The following is a 14,910-nucleotide window of genomic DNA, read 5'->3' on the forward strand; positions in this document are numbered from 1 at the left end:
CATAGCGTGTTTACCAGTCAGTATAGTTTCAGTTTTGATGATCTTCAATGCTTCTAGAAAGAAACCTGTGCTTTTCGATACAGCTCTCTGTAATGATCTATTTTGAAATTTGGGTCACTGTAGAAAGAGTTGTCTTGAACAGATCGCTCTGCCAATTCATAACGATGCTTCTCCATCCGCGTAAGAAAAAGAGCCTCTCTACTTATTTAAAGATCCATTGAACCAGCCTCAAGTTAAGATGTATGCACATAACGAACTGACGCCATTTATTCTATTCCTTGCAATGACTGTGACAACGAATACATCGGACAGACCAAACGTCAGTGTGGTACACGGTTAAAAGAGCACCAAAAAGCGGTTTTTCTTTGCAAAAAGGAAAATTCAGCTTTATCAGAGCATACATGCCTAACCAACCATACAATTGGGTGGAATAATTCTAAAATTATCACCACTAATCGGCGTCACCACTAGCGCCTTTGTTTGGAGGCTTGGCATATTAACTCCGCCCAAGCTCCTTTTAATCGTGACGATGGCGGTTTGCTTCCTGACACCTATTTACACCTCGTCAGAAAAAGGCCGCTAATTAGTGATCATATAAAAGGACCTCTTGTTGCAGCATTTAGATCACCCCTGATGAAGGCACTAGACAGGAGTGTCGAAACGTTGGGCCTATGAATTGTAACTTTTTCAGTTACATTCATTAAATCTGCAAACCAGAGTAGCATCAAACTATGTCTGATAGATAAACATGTTATGCATCAAGAGACTCACCTGAATGTTCTTCACGGGTAAGTGAGTCAACAACAGACTTCTTTGAATAGCGAAAAGATGTTATCAACTCGATGTCTAACGCTGAATTGAATGAAATCGGCTGAGTTTATTGAGCTTCATCAAGTTAATGGGAAGTTTTAAATTTAGAACCGCCCTGCATTTCAAAATTGTGACGTATTTTCCTTTAGAGAAAGGATCGAAAGTAAAGATTTACATACTTTTTTCGCACTAATGCACCCTAAAGATATTGAATATTGAAGGAGGGTCTAATGAATTTGTGACTTACCTGCGAGGGAGTATTTCTAACTGATATAAAATAGGACATGAACAAAACATAGCTATGTGAAGACGATACACAGATACATTCATATTTGATTAAACACCATCGACAGTTCAAGTATCGTCCCGAAGTGTCGACGTCAGTGTTTTTCATTTTCATAAATTAAAGAAACCGAAATGCCTAAGAACTACGCTTTGTCATGTTCCGTGAAGCAATGACAAATGTCGACATAGACGCACGCAGAGCGGAACAGAAAGGTTGTTTCGACACTTAAGATTGTTCATGTTAATATATTGCACGCGATCTTCTATTTCGAGAGCAAAACCAAGTTTGAAACGTCCAAATAAACTCAAGTTGTCAAGCAAGAATGAATAAATAGGTGACAATAAACGTGTCGTGTCCGACCTCATTCTCATTTGCATGTAATTCGTTTACAAAGCGGAAAATTGCATCAAGTGTGGTTGTACTGCTTTGGATCACGATGATTTTCAAGCATGATTTAAAACACTTTTTGCATTACATTTTCTATGCACCGCTTATATATTTCATAATAACACGTCCCGTACGTACCCTTGGCCGTATGAAATAAACAAAAAGAAAAAAAAACTTTTTTCACAAACATTTATACTAATAAGGAAGAGCGTCTTTTTCTTTTAACGCCCAATTAGCATTGTTCCCAATAAACTGCTGAACGAGCAATTATTTGAAGAGGTTGCTTCCTGTTTGGTTCATGAGCTAATCTTTCTTACTTTCGTTTGTACTGCTTTGGATCACGATGATTTTCAAGCATGATTTCAAACACTTTTTGCATTCAATTTTTTACGCACCGCCTATATATTCCACAAGAGCACGTCCTGTACGTATCCTTGGCCGTATGAAATATACAAAACGAAAAAAAGCTTTTTTACAAACATTTAAACTAATATGGAAGAGCGTCTTTCTTTTAACGCCCAATTAGCATTGTTCCCAATAAACTGCTGAACGAGCAGTTATTTGAAGAGGTTGCTTCCTGTTTGGTTCATGAGCTAATCTTTCTTACTTTCGTTTGTACTGCTTTGGATCACGATGATTTGCAAGCATGATTTCAAACACTTTTTGCATTCAATTTTTTACGCACCGCCTATATATTCCACAAGAGCACGTCCCGTACGTACCCTTGGCCGTATGAAATAAACAAAACGAAAAAAAGCTTTTTTACAAACATTTAAACTAATATGGAAGAGCGTCTTTTTCTTTTAACGCCCAATTACCATTGTTCCTAATAAACTGCTGAACGAGCAGTTATTTGAAGAGGTTGTTTCCCGTTTGGTTCATGAGCTCATCTTTCTTACTTTCGCTTCCGGTTAGCTTTTTTACATAATTACATGATTGAAAAATATTGGTAGGTTTGGAACTATTGTTAAATTGTAGTTAATTTCACAAATCTTGATTACGACAAAAGATCGACAAAGACTCGTTGAACAACACCTGAATAACAAGGTAAGTGATCTTTCAATTCAACGGAATTTCAACTGAAGAAAGCGTCGATGCACGAGGGATTTAAGAGTTCTTCATTGTACGTAGAGGCGGGCGCGGGAGATAAACATAGCGGCCCGTGTCTGGAGAGTCAAAGAAATTAAAAGTCCGTAAACCTATATGAGTTCGTCATGTTTTTATTTGAGGTCGAGATATGACTGATTCAGGGAAAGTCAAAATTGAAAATACCAGGAAAGAAAATGGAATAGACTGGATTTTGAGCTAAGTCTAACATAATGTACCACGACTTTCGACTCACAATACATTTCTTTCTAATGTTCCTTCCTGAAAAGAAATATGTTCTATCATTTGATAAACAAAAAGACAAATATATCTCGCAAAAACGCTGCCAGATATGCATAGTCAATTTTCAGATGATCTTACTAATTCCATCGGTTATGCTTGAACATATTTTGTCAATAGTTTTACCAAAGTGATCATTCATTTCCCGGCACGGAGATTGATAACTTTCGTCTCCATTTCTATGAGAGGAGTTAGTATACTTCAATTTTCGTTTATTCAGGAAACGGTTCACTGCAAAGATAGATCACAGTTTCTGAATTTATAGATAAACCTACTTCATGAAGAGGGTTGTAGATATTTATATCAAGAAGATGTTAGTTTTTATTACATTACAACTTTTTGTAGGTCCTTATGGACAACTTTCTATCCATCGATTTTATCTCAGTAGTATCGAAGGATTAACTTTAATAAAAATGAACTTGTCTTCCTACAAATACGTATAACACTCGGAAAATTTACTCAGCTTTTACTAACGTACTTGTTTTACATGCTTCTTAATTTACAAGGTTGCTAGGAATAATAGGTGTAGGTTTTTTATTTTCATCAGAAAGATTGGTTGCGTCGTACATTAAAATTAATTATTCTCCACAGATATTGCTATCCACTTCTTGGATACGAAGAAAATGATGATTTCAGCCAATCAACAGTGGCGAACTATCTCCTTGAACTTGTTCCTTTTCGTTATCGTTGGAGGAGCAGGATATCCCTCGGGAATAGAATTTAAAAATGCGTCGATCTGTGATGGTTAGTTGTTTCATTTCATTGTTATTGAAACTGTTTCAGTGAACTCTGAACATTTTCCTGTTATTAAAACAGGATAGGAAAGGGTGGTCGGCGGTACGCATTCGGAGTCGACTAAGTGCAATAAGGTATCAAAGTCTGGAGTGGGTTCAAAAAGTATTACTGTGACATGCGCATGAAAACGATAAATAGATAAACCAAATATATAGCAAATACATACCGAAGTCCTAGCTTGTAGCAGTGGCGACCAGTTGTTATTCAACACCTAATGTGAGGGGATCAGTCGTCGCTGAAAGGGAATAAATATGGGGTGGGGGGCTAGAGATTATTGACAGAGCTTTAGAGGGAGATAAGGCAGATTTCATTGTGACGCAATTAATAAATCTCTCCACCCAGAAGCAGTCCATTGGTAAACTTCAACAATCAGACGAACAAAACCGTTCCAAAAAGGGGAAGCTATTGAGCTATTGTTTGTCTCTCCTTTCCTACGTTTTTGTTGTGTTGCATCATTTATCCGTCAGTCATCTAAGATATTAAAGATAGAATCAAATTCATGCGTTTATTCAAAGCTTCAATGTGGGAATCATTTTTGGTTCTTCAGCAAAGACAATCCCCTGGTCATTATATTTTAACGAGTCTAGAAACTTTTTATGATCATGATTTTCTGACGAGTTTACCAGCCTTTTTAAGATGGTCTGGAACACACTAGTGACACTCTCTCAGTGAAATTTTCGATTTGTCGACAGGCTTTCATGACCATACAGAAAAAATCAAAATATCTCCATGGCCTTTTATAGCGACTGGAACTTTCGCCACGATAAGTGTAACACTAACCCCCGGTAAGTTGATTACAGAACTAAAGAGAATTATAACATGATTTCGACAGATTTAGACATTAGGCGTGCTCTGATTGGTCAGAAATCTATTGTATATTTACCTGTAAACTCATAGAAAGTGAAACATCTTTCCCCTTTATCAAATGGCGCCTTACTGGGCGAAATCCCAGAATGTAATTTTTTAAAGGCATTTGGTTTGGAGAAAACCAAGAGGACACTTTGAACGTCAAAAAACAACGACAAATATTTCATTTTTTTAGCATGATCAAATCTTTCTTTTAAAACGCAGTTTAGCTAACTGGTTGCTCCGTCTTAAGCCTCTATTTTTCGCTCCGCAGTTATAATAAAAGAGCTTCTGTAATTCTCGACTAGAATTCCCTAAAGTGCTCGCTGAGAATGAAAAGTTGGTATGTTTTTGCTTCAAGAAAATTGTAGCGACAAACTAAGTGGATTTTCATCTAGATGTTTAATAAAAATAATATTTATATAAAAAAAAGATACTTGCAAAGTGAATTTACTCTAAAGATTTAGGGCAATGTCGTTTACTGTCCGCGAGTTCAGATGCAAAGGTTTAAGAGTTTCAAAAGTCGCGTTTTTCCATTAATTATGAGTGTGTTGTGCTAATTCAAAAGAATAAAGGAATTTTTTTCATTGTAGAATTTATTTGTGGTTGTCCCGCGTGCGCTCGTCTATCACGTCCTATTTTGGTTGAAAAGAAATTTTCCAAATTTTCGATCCTCAGCGGTCAGTCTGTAAGTCATGACGTCGAGCCGAATATTTTCCCATCCGACCCTCGCTCTCAATTTATTATAACATAGTATTTTAAATTGTATTTTTTAATGAGGCTCTAAGGGTTTCTCTAGAGTGTGAATAAAAAAAATTGGCACAATACTATGTAACAAAGGGGTAAAAAAAAAAAGAAGAAAGCTGATCTAAAGGAAAGGGAATTCATATACATAATGACGGGAAAAGTGTTGATGCACCTTTAAAACTGGGAACTAACGGTAGAAAGTCTAAAGAAGAATTTGCCATTTAAATTCAGATTTATTCAGACTTGTTTCAGAAAATAGGGCACAATAATCGCAATGGTACAATTTTAGCATAAAAGCTGCTTCCCTTTCAACTCCTCGCCACGTGAACATCGACAGTACCTTATCAATAGCTAATGCTTTTGTTTCCTTCAGCTGTTGATGTCCTTGACGCGTACTCGAAATACATAATAAAGTCAGAATCGGACGGAAAGTCTACCTTCAAGGGGAGGGAAAATGTTTGCAAAAAAGCAGATTTCCAAGAGTTATGCAGCTTACCTGCAGACGGTAAGTAGGGTATATGAATGATCAGAATGAAAATGTAATGCTCGGTTCAAAATTGATAAAGTTGTTAATGCAGTGGCAGATCAAGTAAGTTTGACTGATCTGTCTATGCGTCGACCTTCTGTTCTATTCGAGTCTAGAATCTTCTTATACAGGAACAGAATACTGAAACTTCAACAGTTCATGCTCTGATCTTTTAATTTGCCAAATCTGATCTCCCATCCCTTCGTTTTCTTTTGAAAACGCATACTCTTTAAAACGTTTTGACAAATCATCCAAACTAAAAACGTCCAATTACAAGAACGCCGATGACAGTAGAAGCTCTTGGACACAGTCAGTTCAAACACGCCAGTCGTTTTAATCTAGACATGCGTAATGGCTTCCAGTGGTCGATATGCAGCTCTGCACTCTGCACAGGTTTTTCCTTTCCTCCATTCAAATTAGGACTCTAGTACTAAAATAAAGGCTTTCCCTTTAGATCTATCTGCGCCTTGAAAATATTTAGGCCATTACTGTTTCCTCATGGTGGCTTGCTGCTGTGATAGGCACGGCTTTTCACGAATCGTGAAATTTGAACATTTAGATATATATCCTAGCCAAATCGTTACGTTATATCATAAAACCCCAGGATGGATTTCGTGTCAATCAAACCACTTACTGTTTTTCTCCAAAGGAACATCTGAAAAATTCAGAAAAAAGCATATATTTTGAGCTGATGATTTATTTCGACGCTATCTTGCTGTTAACAATTGGTTCATACGTCAGCGTGCTTTCATCGAGATATGAAGCTCGTGGGAAGTTTGGAGAGCACGAAAGATGCGTAAGAGTTGCTCGAGGCGTAGCCGAGAGCAACTCTAGCTTCTTTCGTGTTCTCCAAGTTTCCCAAGTGCTTCATATCTCGATGAACGCACAGCTGACGTATGAAGCAATTGTTTTATAACATTTTCAACCCGATGGAAAATCTTTTTCTCGACGGATTTGTTTGCTGACATCTGAGCGTGAACAATAGGAATATGAAGCACGCTCGAGCAATAGAATTTAATTAGACAAATTTACCAGCTGTTATAATTGTTGTTGAAGTTGCTTTATTGCTGATGCTTATAACTACTATTTCCTCCTTTTTTTCTGTACCCTTTCCTGATCTACTTGTTTCCTTTCTTTTAGAGACTCACGTGTTCACTTACTCAGGTAAATTGGCAGCAATTCCATCATTTTTCAAGGTAATAGATTTAGTGACATGGGCGAGTTTCAAGCCTCCTTATTATAATCCTTAGCTTCTATTCACATGTATTTTTTCTGGTTTTATCGCATTACTTGTTTTCTGGTCATTCAGTAGTTGTTAACTTTTTCTTGGCACTAATGAGCATTAGATTAAGTTCTGGTTGATTTGAGTAAGTCATAGTGTTAAGAAACGAGAAACAGGTTAAATAAATATACGCACCCGATTAAAAGGCACACTCCTTTCTTTCTTTTCTTGAATTGCCAGATGCTGACCTTTAATGGAAGACTGCAATATTTTAACCAGGATGGTATTATGTTTTTTTGTCTTGATTTCGTGGCTAAGGGACACTAGACTGAGTCGAACAAGGGATAACGACCAAGTCAAAGATGAGGAGAAACGCGAAGGCATAGTGGAGGAAAACAAGTATTTTCTTGCAGAAGCTATCGTTACATCTCTCATAAAAAATAATTTCATCATCAATGTGACGAAAAACGAAATTACTTAATCATTTAGCTGCTCAATCGCTTAAGGAGAACGTCAGGGACATATTTAAGTAGAACATAGGATAACAAGCGTAAGTCTGGTATATGATATACGATAGGCCAGCGATTGAAGTAGTATAGATATCTAATTTAAACTGCCACTATGAAAATAAATTCAGCTTTTACTCTTACGGTATCTGTCTTCTCATACATTTCCCTAATTTAAGCAACCCCCCACCCCCTCCCCCCTTCCCCCTTCCCCTATTTGATCTTCTGTACGCAAAAGATAAGTATAAGCGATTAGAGGTTCAGCCCTCTTTTGGGGGAAGGAGGTGAAATGCAATGAGTGAGGAATGCAGTTTGTAAAAGTTTAAAAAAAGTGGCGGCTCATGGTTGTTACCTTTTTAACTCGTGAATTGCGTGCATGCGCAAGGGTGAGTTGTAGATAGGATGTGGAGAATGGTACTCGCTCGCCCGCTCGATTGGTCGATTCCTGTAAACTTTTTTTTCGATTTTGGGCTTTTGAGTGCATTTAACAGTTTTTGATGAGTAATAAACAAACAAAATGAATGGCGACCTTTGTTGCCAAGAGTAGTGGTGGGGCGAAAAAGAAGCCAATGATAATCTTAAAAGGGTTTTTTTTTTTTTTTTTTTTTTTTTTAACAAGCGGCGCCAGCGACTGGCAGGCGTGCAAGGATTCACCCTGAAATAAGAGAACAACCTTCGTTTTCCATAAAATTGTAATTTACAATCCTTGAACTTGAAAACAATCCGAAGATGCATTTAAAATATCTCTTACTCCGAAGCGCTCGAAGTTTACAGGTGTTCAAAGGCTTTTTCTGTTATGGCGTGAGCTTGGGGACAAAATCGATCATTACATTTCTTATCGTGTGTTTTTCCTGCGTGAAGCAACAAAAGGTGCCAGCGACTAACGAAATTACAAGTTAACACGAAAATCAAACAACACCTAAACAAATAATTTTGGCTACCGATTTGCAGTGAATTTTTAAAAGAACAATTTTCTTTTAAGTTTCAAGACAATCTGAAGATTCAAAATAAACATTACGTACTAAAATGCGAAATTTATACACCACAAAATTGATAAATAGGCCTGAAATGAAATTCTGTCTTGTTCTTGATTATACGTTGCCTAGCACGTGACCAAAATCTACCCAGGCGGAATTCCAAAGTGACGGTAGCAGTCTGGGCTTAGTAATATCGCTCAAAAGTCGTTCCCGTTTGTCTCATTTGATAAAGACGGAAACATTAACGCTTTCATTAAGACAGTATCGCCTTGATTTTCCGAAATTTACATGATAGACAGTAAATTTCACTTTTCACCCACATTTACTTCCAACCATTTCAGCTGAACCAGAAACAATAATGATATTGGTTAAAACACATGACATCATCCACCCTTGTCAAATGCAATAGCATTATTATTTCCATTGTAATGCCTTCTCATCCCAACGTTATTTTGTTTCTTTGCTACATTAGCGAACACTGAACTACTGCTCCTACTCTATATATGACAATCAACCACAAAATTCCCAAACCCTAACCCTAAGCAACATTAAATATAATCCAAAAATCATGTAAGTCATCTGTCAATTCACGAGTTTGCTCACAGAGCACTTCGATTGTCCCTTATTGTGGACTTATTTCATCATAGAACATTATATTGCCCAGTGATCGCCAATCAAGGAGTTACGCTGAGAACGTCTCAAGTCCAACCATATACCTTTGCTTGATCTCTCGGACTTTGAAGGGAGCACCGTGTGTTATATGCTTTTTAAGAGTCTAAAGGCTTAGGTCCGCTTCTTTGCACTCTTGGAATATCTATTCTATATTTCTATTTCAAATGGTAGACAACTTTGCTTTTTTTTTTCTTTTATTCGCGCGAACTGTTCCTCTCTCCTGACTGCAACCCGTTTTTGATTCTTGTTTTATATTGAAGGCTGGCTCATTTCGTAGTCACAGCGGACTCAAACCAACTTTGTCCCCAGTATCCCTTTTCTTACCAGCCCCTAAGAGATCAAATCTCTCACTGCCTACTTTCAGCCGTTTTGTAACAGTTGTTAGTAAACTAACCAACCCACCCCACCCCCCCTTTTCTTTCCTATGAGTTGTCCACCTCCCTTTTGTACTTGGAGGTTGACACAAGCTGACGTAGTAACAGTAAAACATCAATCACTAATGTACCTGATAAGTATTCAATTTATTAGTATTGTTCATTAAGTTTGGACTCTGAGACCTTATCTTACAGTATTTTTTGTTCCAAGATGACTTTTTTGATTATCAAATATCTAAGTGACTCACTTTGTAAACAGGTCGTCAGTTCGATTCTATTTTGAAGTGATATATTACTCCCTCTTATCTATTCGAACTCGTTCTTTAAGGGTGGGGTGTAACTGATTTCCAGTTTATACTCCCCTAGGTAAGTTAATTGTTGACAATTCTCTTAATCAATATCATAAAGTCGTTGTTATCAGAAACGTTTCGCAATTTTAACACAAAAATGTTTCCATCCTACTGTCTAATCTATTTCTTTAATTTGTCCTCCTCCTCGTGAGTCAGCTACTCATTCTTGCCTTTTAGTACACGTTGAACACCGCATCAAAACAGAGAAACATGATATACTCTTCATTGAAAAATTGATTTCTTGCTTTAACAGTCAGCATCTAATGGTTTAAGGAATGAAAACAGAAGTAGAATTTCTTTAACGTAAACACATAGATTACTCTGTCTTGCTTCTCTGTGGAAGCAACGACCACTATGATATGAGCATTGATGAAAATCATCATCATTATTACCATCATTTGCAGAAAATCACTGTAAATATGGATACGGGAGCAATGGTTGGTGAAATAGTAAGCTGAATAGAGATAAAGATAGAAAAAAATTCAAACAAAGAGACAAACAAACAAACAAACAAAATAGGAACAGCGCAGCAGAGCCACCTTATAACAATCTCAAGCGCTGTAAGCACATGGCTGGTTGAACACCTATTTATTAATTGATTACCTTCAAAAATGGTGGAAGTTCTGTTAATTGTGTAGAAATAGTCTTCACTTGAGTTTCTGGGAAAAAATAGACATGCTAGTAAATAAATAACAGCCGATGGTCTATCCGCATAAAGTTTCATTTTGTATTATTTTTTTCGCTTCAAAACACCTTACCACCGGCAGGAAAGTTGCACAAGTCTGGATGGCTTTCGCATAAATGGTCATCCCTGCCTCTAATAACCGCGTTGCTTTCCGATTCTAACCCATACTCGTATTCAATAGTGACATCAAGGACATCTACAGCTGTCGGAAACAAACACCAGTAAGAAACATGGCGCAGTATGCCCTCAAGTGGGGAGAGTTTGTAAAGCTGATGTTTCGAGCATTAGCCCTTCGTAATAGTGCCAAATCAAAAATTTTTGACTTTTTTTCCTTTTGATAGAATATTGAGACATAACTTTTATTTCTATTTTAATCCTGTCAACAATAAAGAGAAAAATGAAACTGAGCCGCAATTTTGCTTTTCCGACAATGTTGCAGTCTGTGGCATGGCTTAGTTTTTCTGTTTTCGGCGGAAGTCTAAAAATTGAACGTGCGACCTAACAATTTTACCATTTCTCGCGCGATAATTTATCATTTCTCGTGGGATAATTTCCATTTATTGCACGATAATTTCCCATTTATCGCGCGATATTTTGGTTTTATCGTGCGATACATGAGATTTATCGCCCGACAACAAAAAAAGAGAAAAATTGCATGTCCTCTGTGGACCACCGTATGTTTCGGTATTGTTTTGCTCATTTTTGTAACATGAACGCGATCCCGACCAGGCGGGTTACCTCGCCATGACATGTTTACATTGCAAACCGTCACCCTGGCTGACAGGGTTAGCCTACCCAGCAGACCGGGCAACCCGCCTAAGTGGGTCATCTTATCTACCATATAAACGTGATCAAGACTAACTAAGAGATTATAGGGACAGGCCGGTTTCCAATCCCCCCCCCCCTTCCCCCCAAATACGCGGGTAACCTCACCTTACCTAGGGTATCCCACCTCCATGTAAACAGGCCATTAATTTGTGATATTCAAGATGTCAATTTCGCAATAAACCCTACGCTAGATGAGCGGATAATCGGTAGATTTTATTAGATGTTTCATGGTTAATCACACAAAAACGTTCACTTCCCTTGCATCAACATTACATAAATCCATTTTTAATAAAATGGCAGCGAAAAAGCGATGTACTCTCATCAAATCAAGTATTATTACGTCGAAACAACGTGGCGCTAACACAAGGAACCGATTACTGGTAACTCGTTCATTGCAGAGAGATACGGAAAATGTCAAACATTCCAAGCATTTCAAGAATTTGTCGATTTGCGTCAGCGATGGAAAAGAAAGGCCGGGCAACCGCACAGGCATCCCACGGAAAAATTGAGCAACGCAAGGAAGTATAAACTCAGCAGTTTATGCAATGTTTAAAAAACGAGCAGGAGTGTTTTATCGGATTTAAAACCACGAGGCGTAGCCGAGTGGTTTTTGACCCGATAAAACACGTGCTGGGAGTCTTTTGAACGACTTCAAAAACATTCTTGGAAAAGCGTGTGTCAAGAGAGTTCATAACAATTATGCTTTTGTGAACGTTAGAAATTAGCGTACGAGAAAAACATTAGGGATTAAATTAGTATGCAAGAAAATCAAATCTCACACGTGTTTTGTACTTTTCTTCTACTAAGTTTCAGATGATATATTGTCTAATATGCCTTTATCAGATTACTGTACCAATGGAATAGAAAATTTTTCCAGATGTGTATTTCACAACTGTACTATTAATTTGGTGCAAAAGTAAATTTACTGTGTGGAATTTGTTGAAAGAACATTAACCCTTTGCGTACCAAGTGGCCATATATGGCCACTTAAATACAGACCCCATTCGGGCGGCCTGAAAAGAGCACTTTGAGGGGCTGGAAACTAATACTACATTTCAATGTAAATTACATAAAGTCGTTAATTAGTTTTTTCGAGGATTTCTTCCATCGAGCTTGTTTTTGGGCGAATTTTGAGGCTTTTTGTGATTTGGACGTTTTGAACGGGGAGATTTAAATACCACCCCCCTTGGTATACAAAGGGTTAAATATGTTCCCAACATTTGTTGTGTCAGTTTCTGTGTTGATAATTAATTAATATTCATAAGTCACGAGCAGTGTCTTTATATATGATAAAACACCGCATACTAATAAGGATGAGGTTTATCGATATAAAGTCACTGCACGTGATGTATTATCTACCATTTGATAGGTTAATGAGCTTATGAATTATTAATGAGTTTTTGAATATCTTAAAAATGTTGAATACAAAGCGTTGATACCGAGGAGGCTAAAAGTGCCAATAGATACATTCGATAAATTTTTTTTGCAATGTTTTGCAACTTTCCGAATTGCTTAGATGCAAGGAGGGGCTGCAGACTGCGCGACATATCATGCTGCTTAGAATGAATCGTAATCCGTCCTTTGCATTCCTTCTTGCGTTACGTTCTCGAAACGGGTCGGCTAGTTCTCTTCCAATCCTGTTTCGCAGATGCAGAGTTGTTTTTGTGATATAAGGGAATATCTAGGATTAGTATTTACTGAATAAACGGATAACGTTGAACCGTGTGGCATGTTTGAAATACAACAACAGCACGAACGAAATTATTCGATACAACATATTCATATTCCACTGACATCAACTTACCGGGTGTGAATATTACTGTTAAATTAACGATAGCTCCAGTAGGGATGAAAGGCCATGGAGAAATTTTGATTTTCGCAGTCTTATCGTAGTTGCCTGTAAAAAATACAAGAAGTAAACTGGTTTGAACGCAATTGATTGTGTTATTTTCTGTTCAAATCTTTATTTGGCAATAAATTCACAAACAGTAGTCAAAGGATATGGAGGAATCAGTCGAATAACTTCAAAGAATAAAAATCCAAAGGGGAGGGCGCAAACGGGGCAGCAGGACCCATGCGAGGCGCCCACCCAAGGGAAATAGGGTTTAAAAGACATCTGATCTGATTTGATTGTCTGTGAAGTTAGTTCACAACTTCATTTGCTAAAATTGAAATTGATTTATTAAAACCAACATGATAAAATTTGTGATTATTTATAACGTTTTTGAGAAATTGATTGCGTTTTGGTTAATTAATTTGTGTTTTGGGAGACTGGTTTGTGTTTAAATATGTCAACTTCGTTGCTATTGTTCAAGTCTTCATCTGAGTCGAACCCCGTCAATAAATAATGACTTCCGCTAAGAGTATCGAAACGTTAATCGCTGCTTGCGACAACAATCCCAGAGTAAGGACTTCTCTCACCAGGTATATCGAACTGCACAATAAAAAAAGACAAGCATTAAACCTACTACGGTTTTTTAACGTTTAAAGATGTATATTTGTCACAAGCCAAAGAGGAACTCACCACAGAAAGTCACATTTATAACTTTTATCCCCGAGGGATATGCCACAGTCTTAGTGAAGACGAAAAGCAACAGATTCAAGGCGATGATTCGCAGTTGATTGGTTGAACACTTCATTGTCTTCTAAAGTGACAGCTGGGCAGCAAAATACTGAAAAGGAATTTATTGATATCGATCACATTTTCGCAGTGATGTTACTACTAGCGGGAAAGAGGAAAGGGAAAGAGGAATGGGAAAATGAAATGGGAAATTGAAAAAATATTAATTTTTTTTTTAATTTTTCTGTTTCAGATTTGCTGTTTATAGCTGAGGAACGAAACGACTGCAGGGAACGAAATAAACTGATGGCAAGGAACGAAATGAGCTTCGAGGAACAGATAATACCCAAGAACAATTATACGAGCATCTTCGCGCAAAACAGAGGCTATTGTGTTTCTTATCCTTAAAATATTTTGCGAAACACGTGAAAAAATATTTACGAACAGCTTAATGTTCTAAGCGTGGAATGTCTTCTTTCGAGTGTTCTCTGGTATGACTTTATGAATAAAAATATTTCCCTTCTTCCGTAACAACCGTAGAACTCTCTCTCATCTTAAATTGAGTTTTAAACGAAGACTTATCATAGTGGATGTAAGGTTTGAAAATCGGGTGGTATCACGTGGGTGATATCCTTAGATATACCCCAGTTTTAGGAGGGAAAATATTTGTTGAAGTGATGTGTTCAGATCAGTCACGAGCGAGTAGAAATATTCTATGGATCATAATCGACGATATACCTTAAGTAGAATTCCCTAATTTCAAGCTCTACATTTATGACGATAAGTCTTCGTTCAGTATAATTGATTGAAGGTGAGAGAGCGTTCTGTGGTTGTTGAGAAAGAAAGGACATGCTTGTTTGTTCATAAAATCGTACCAGAGAACAATGAGAAGTTAAAAACCCACGCAGTTAATTGTTAGCTGTACCGATAAACATTTTTTTTAACTAATTTGC

General features: G+C 37.3%; 2 protein-coding genes across 4 annotated transcripts; one reads left to right on the forward strand and one right to left on the reverse strand.

The window, feature by feature from the left end:
• Positions 1–646: 646 nt before the first annotated feature.
• On the forward strand, positions 647–7,654 carry LOC149047541 (uncharacterized). Of its 2 annotated transcripts, none has more exons than XM_089204628.1 (6): positions 647–788; positions 3,461–3,613; positions 4,357–4,449; positions 5,631–5,762; positions 6,924–6,979; positions 7,246–7,654. In XM_089204628.1, the coding sequence occupies exons 1-6, from the start codon at positions 776–778 to the stop codon at positions 7,330–7,332; spliced, it is 534 nt and encodes a 177-aa protein (XP_089060754.1). In that variant the 5' UTR covers positions 647–775; the 3' UTR covers positions 7,333–7,654. The 2 variants fall into 2 exon arrangements, with proteins under 2 accessions (XP_089060754.1, XP_089060755.1); XM_089204629.1 differs by lacking the exon at positions 647–788 and adding an exon at positions 2,399–2,530.
• Positions 7,655–9,664: 2,010 nt separating this feature from the next.
• LOC149047542 (uncharacterized) lies at positions 9,665–14,069 on the reverse strand. Of its 2 annotated transcripts, XM_089202403.1 has the most exons (6): positions 13,922–14,069; positions 13,202–13,294; positions 10,643–10,771; positions 10,488–10,543; positions 10,277–10,338; positions 9,665–10,144 (listed from the first exon to the last, which is right to left on the reverse strand). In XM_089202403.1, exons 1-5 carry the CDS (start codon positions 14,034–14,036, stop codon positions 10,279–10,281), a joined length of 453 nt encoding a protein of 150 aa, XP_089058529.1. In that variant the 5' UTR covers positions 14,037–14,069; the 3' UTR covers positions 9,665–10,144; positions 10,277–10,278. The 2 variants fall into 2 exon arrangements, with proteins under 2 accessions (XP_089058529.1, XP_089058527.1); XM_089202401.1 differs by lacking the exon at positions 10,277–10,338.
• Between the last annotated feature and the right edge of the window lie 841 nt (positions 14,070–14,910).

This window comes from Pocillopora damicornis, chromosome 4, assembly GCF_964200805.1.
Source record: "Pocillopora damicornis chromosome 4, jaPocDami1.2, whole genome shotgun sequence".
NCBI lineage: Eukaryota > Metazoa > Cnidaria > Anthozoa > Scleractinia > Pocilloporidae > Pocillopora > Pocillopora damicornis.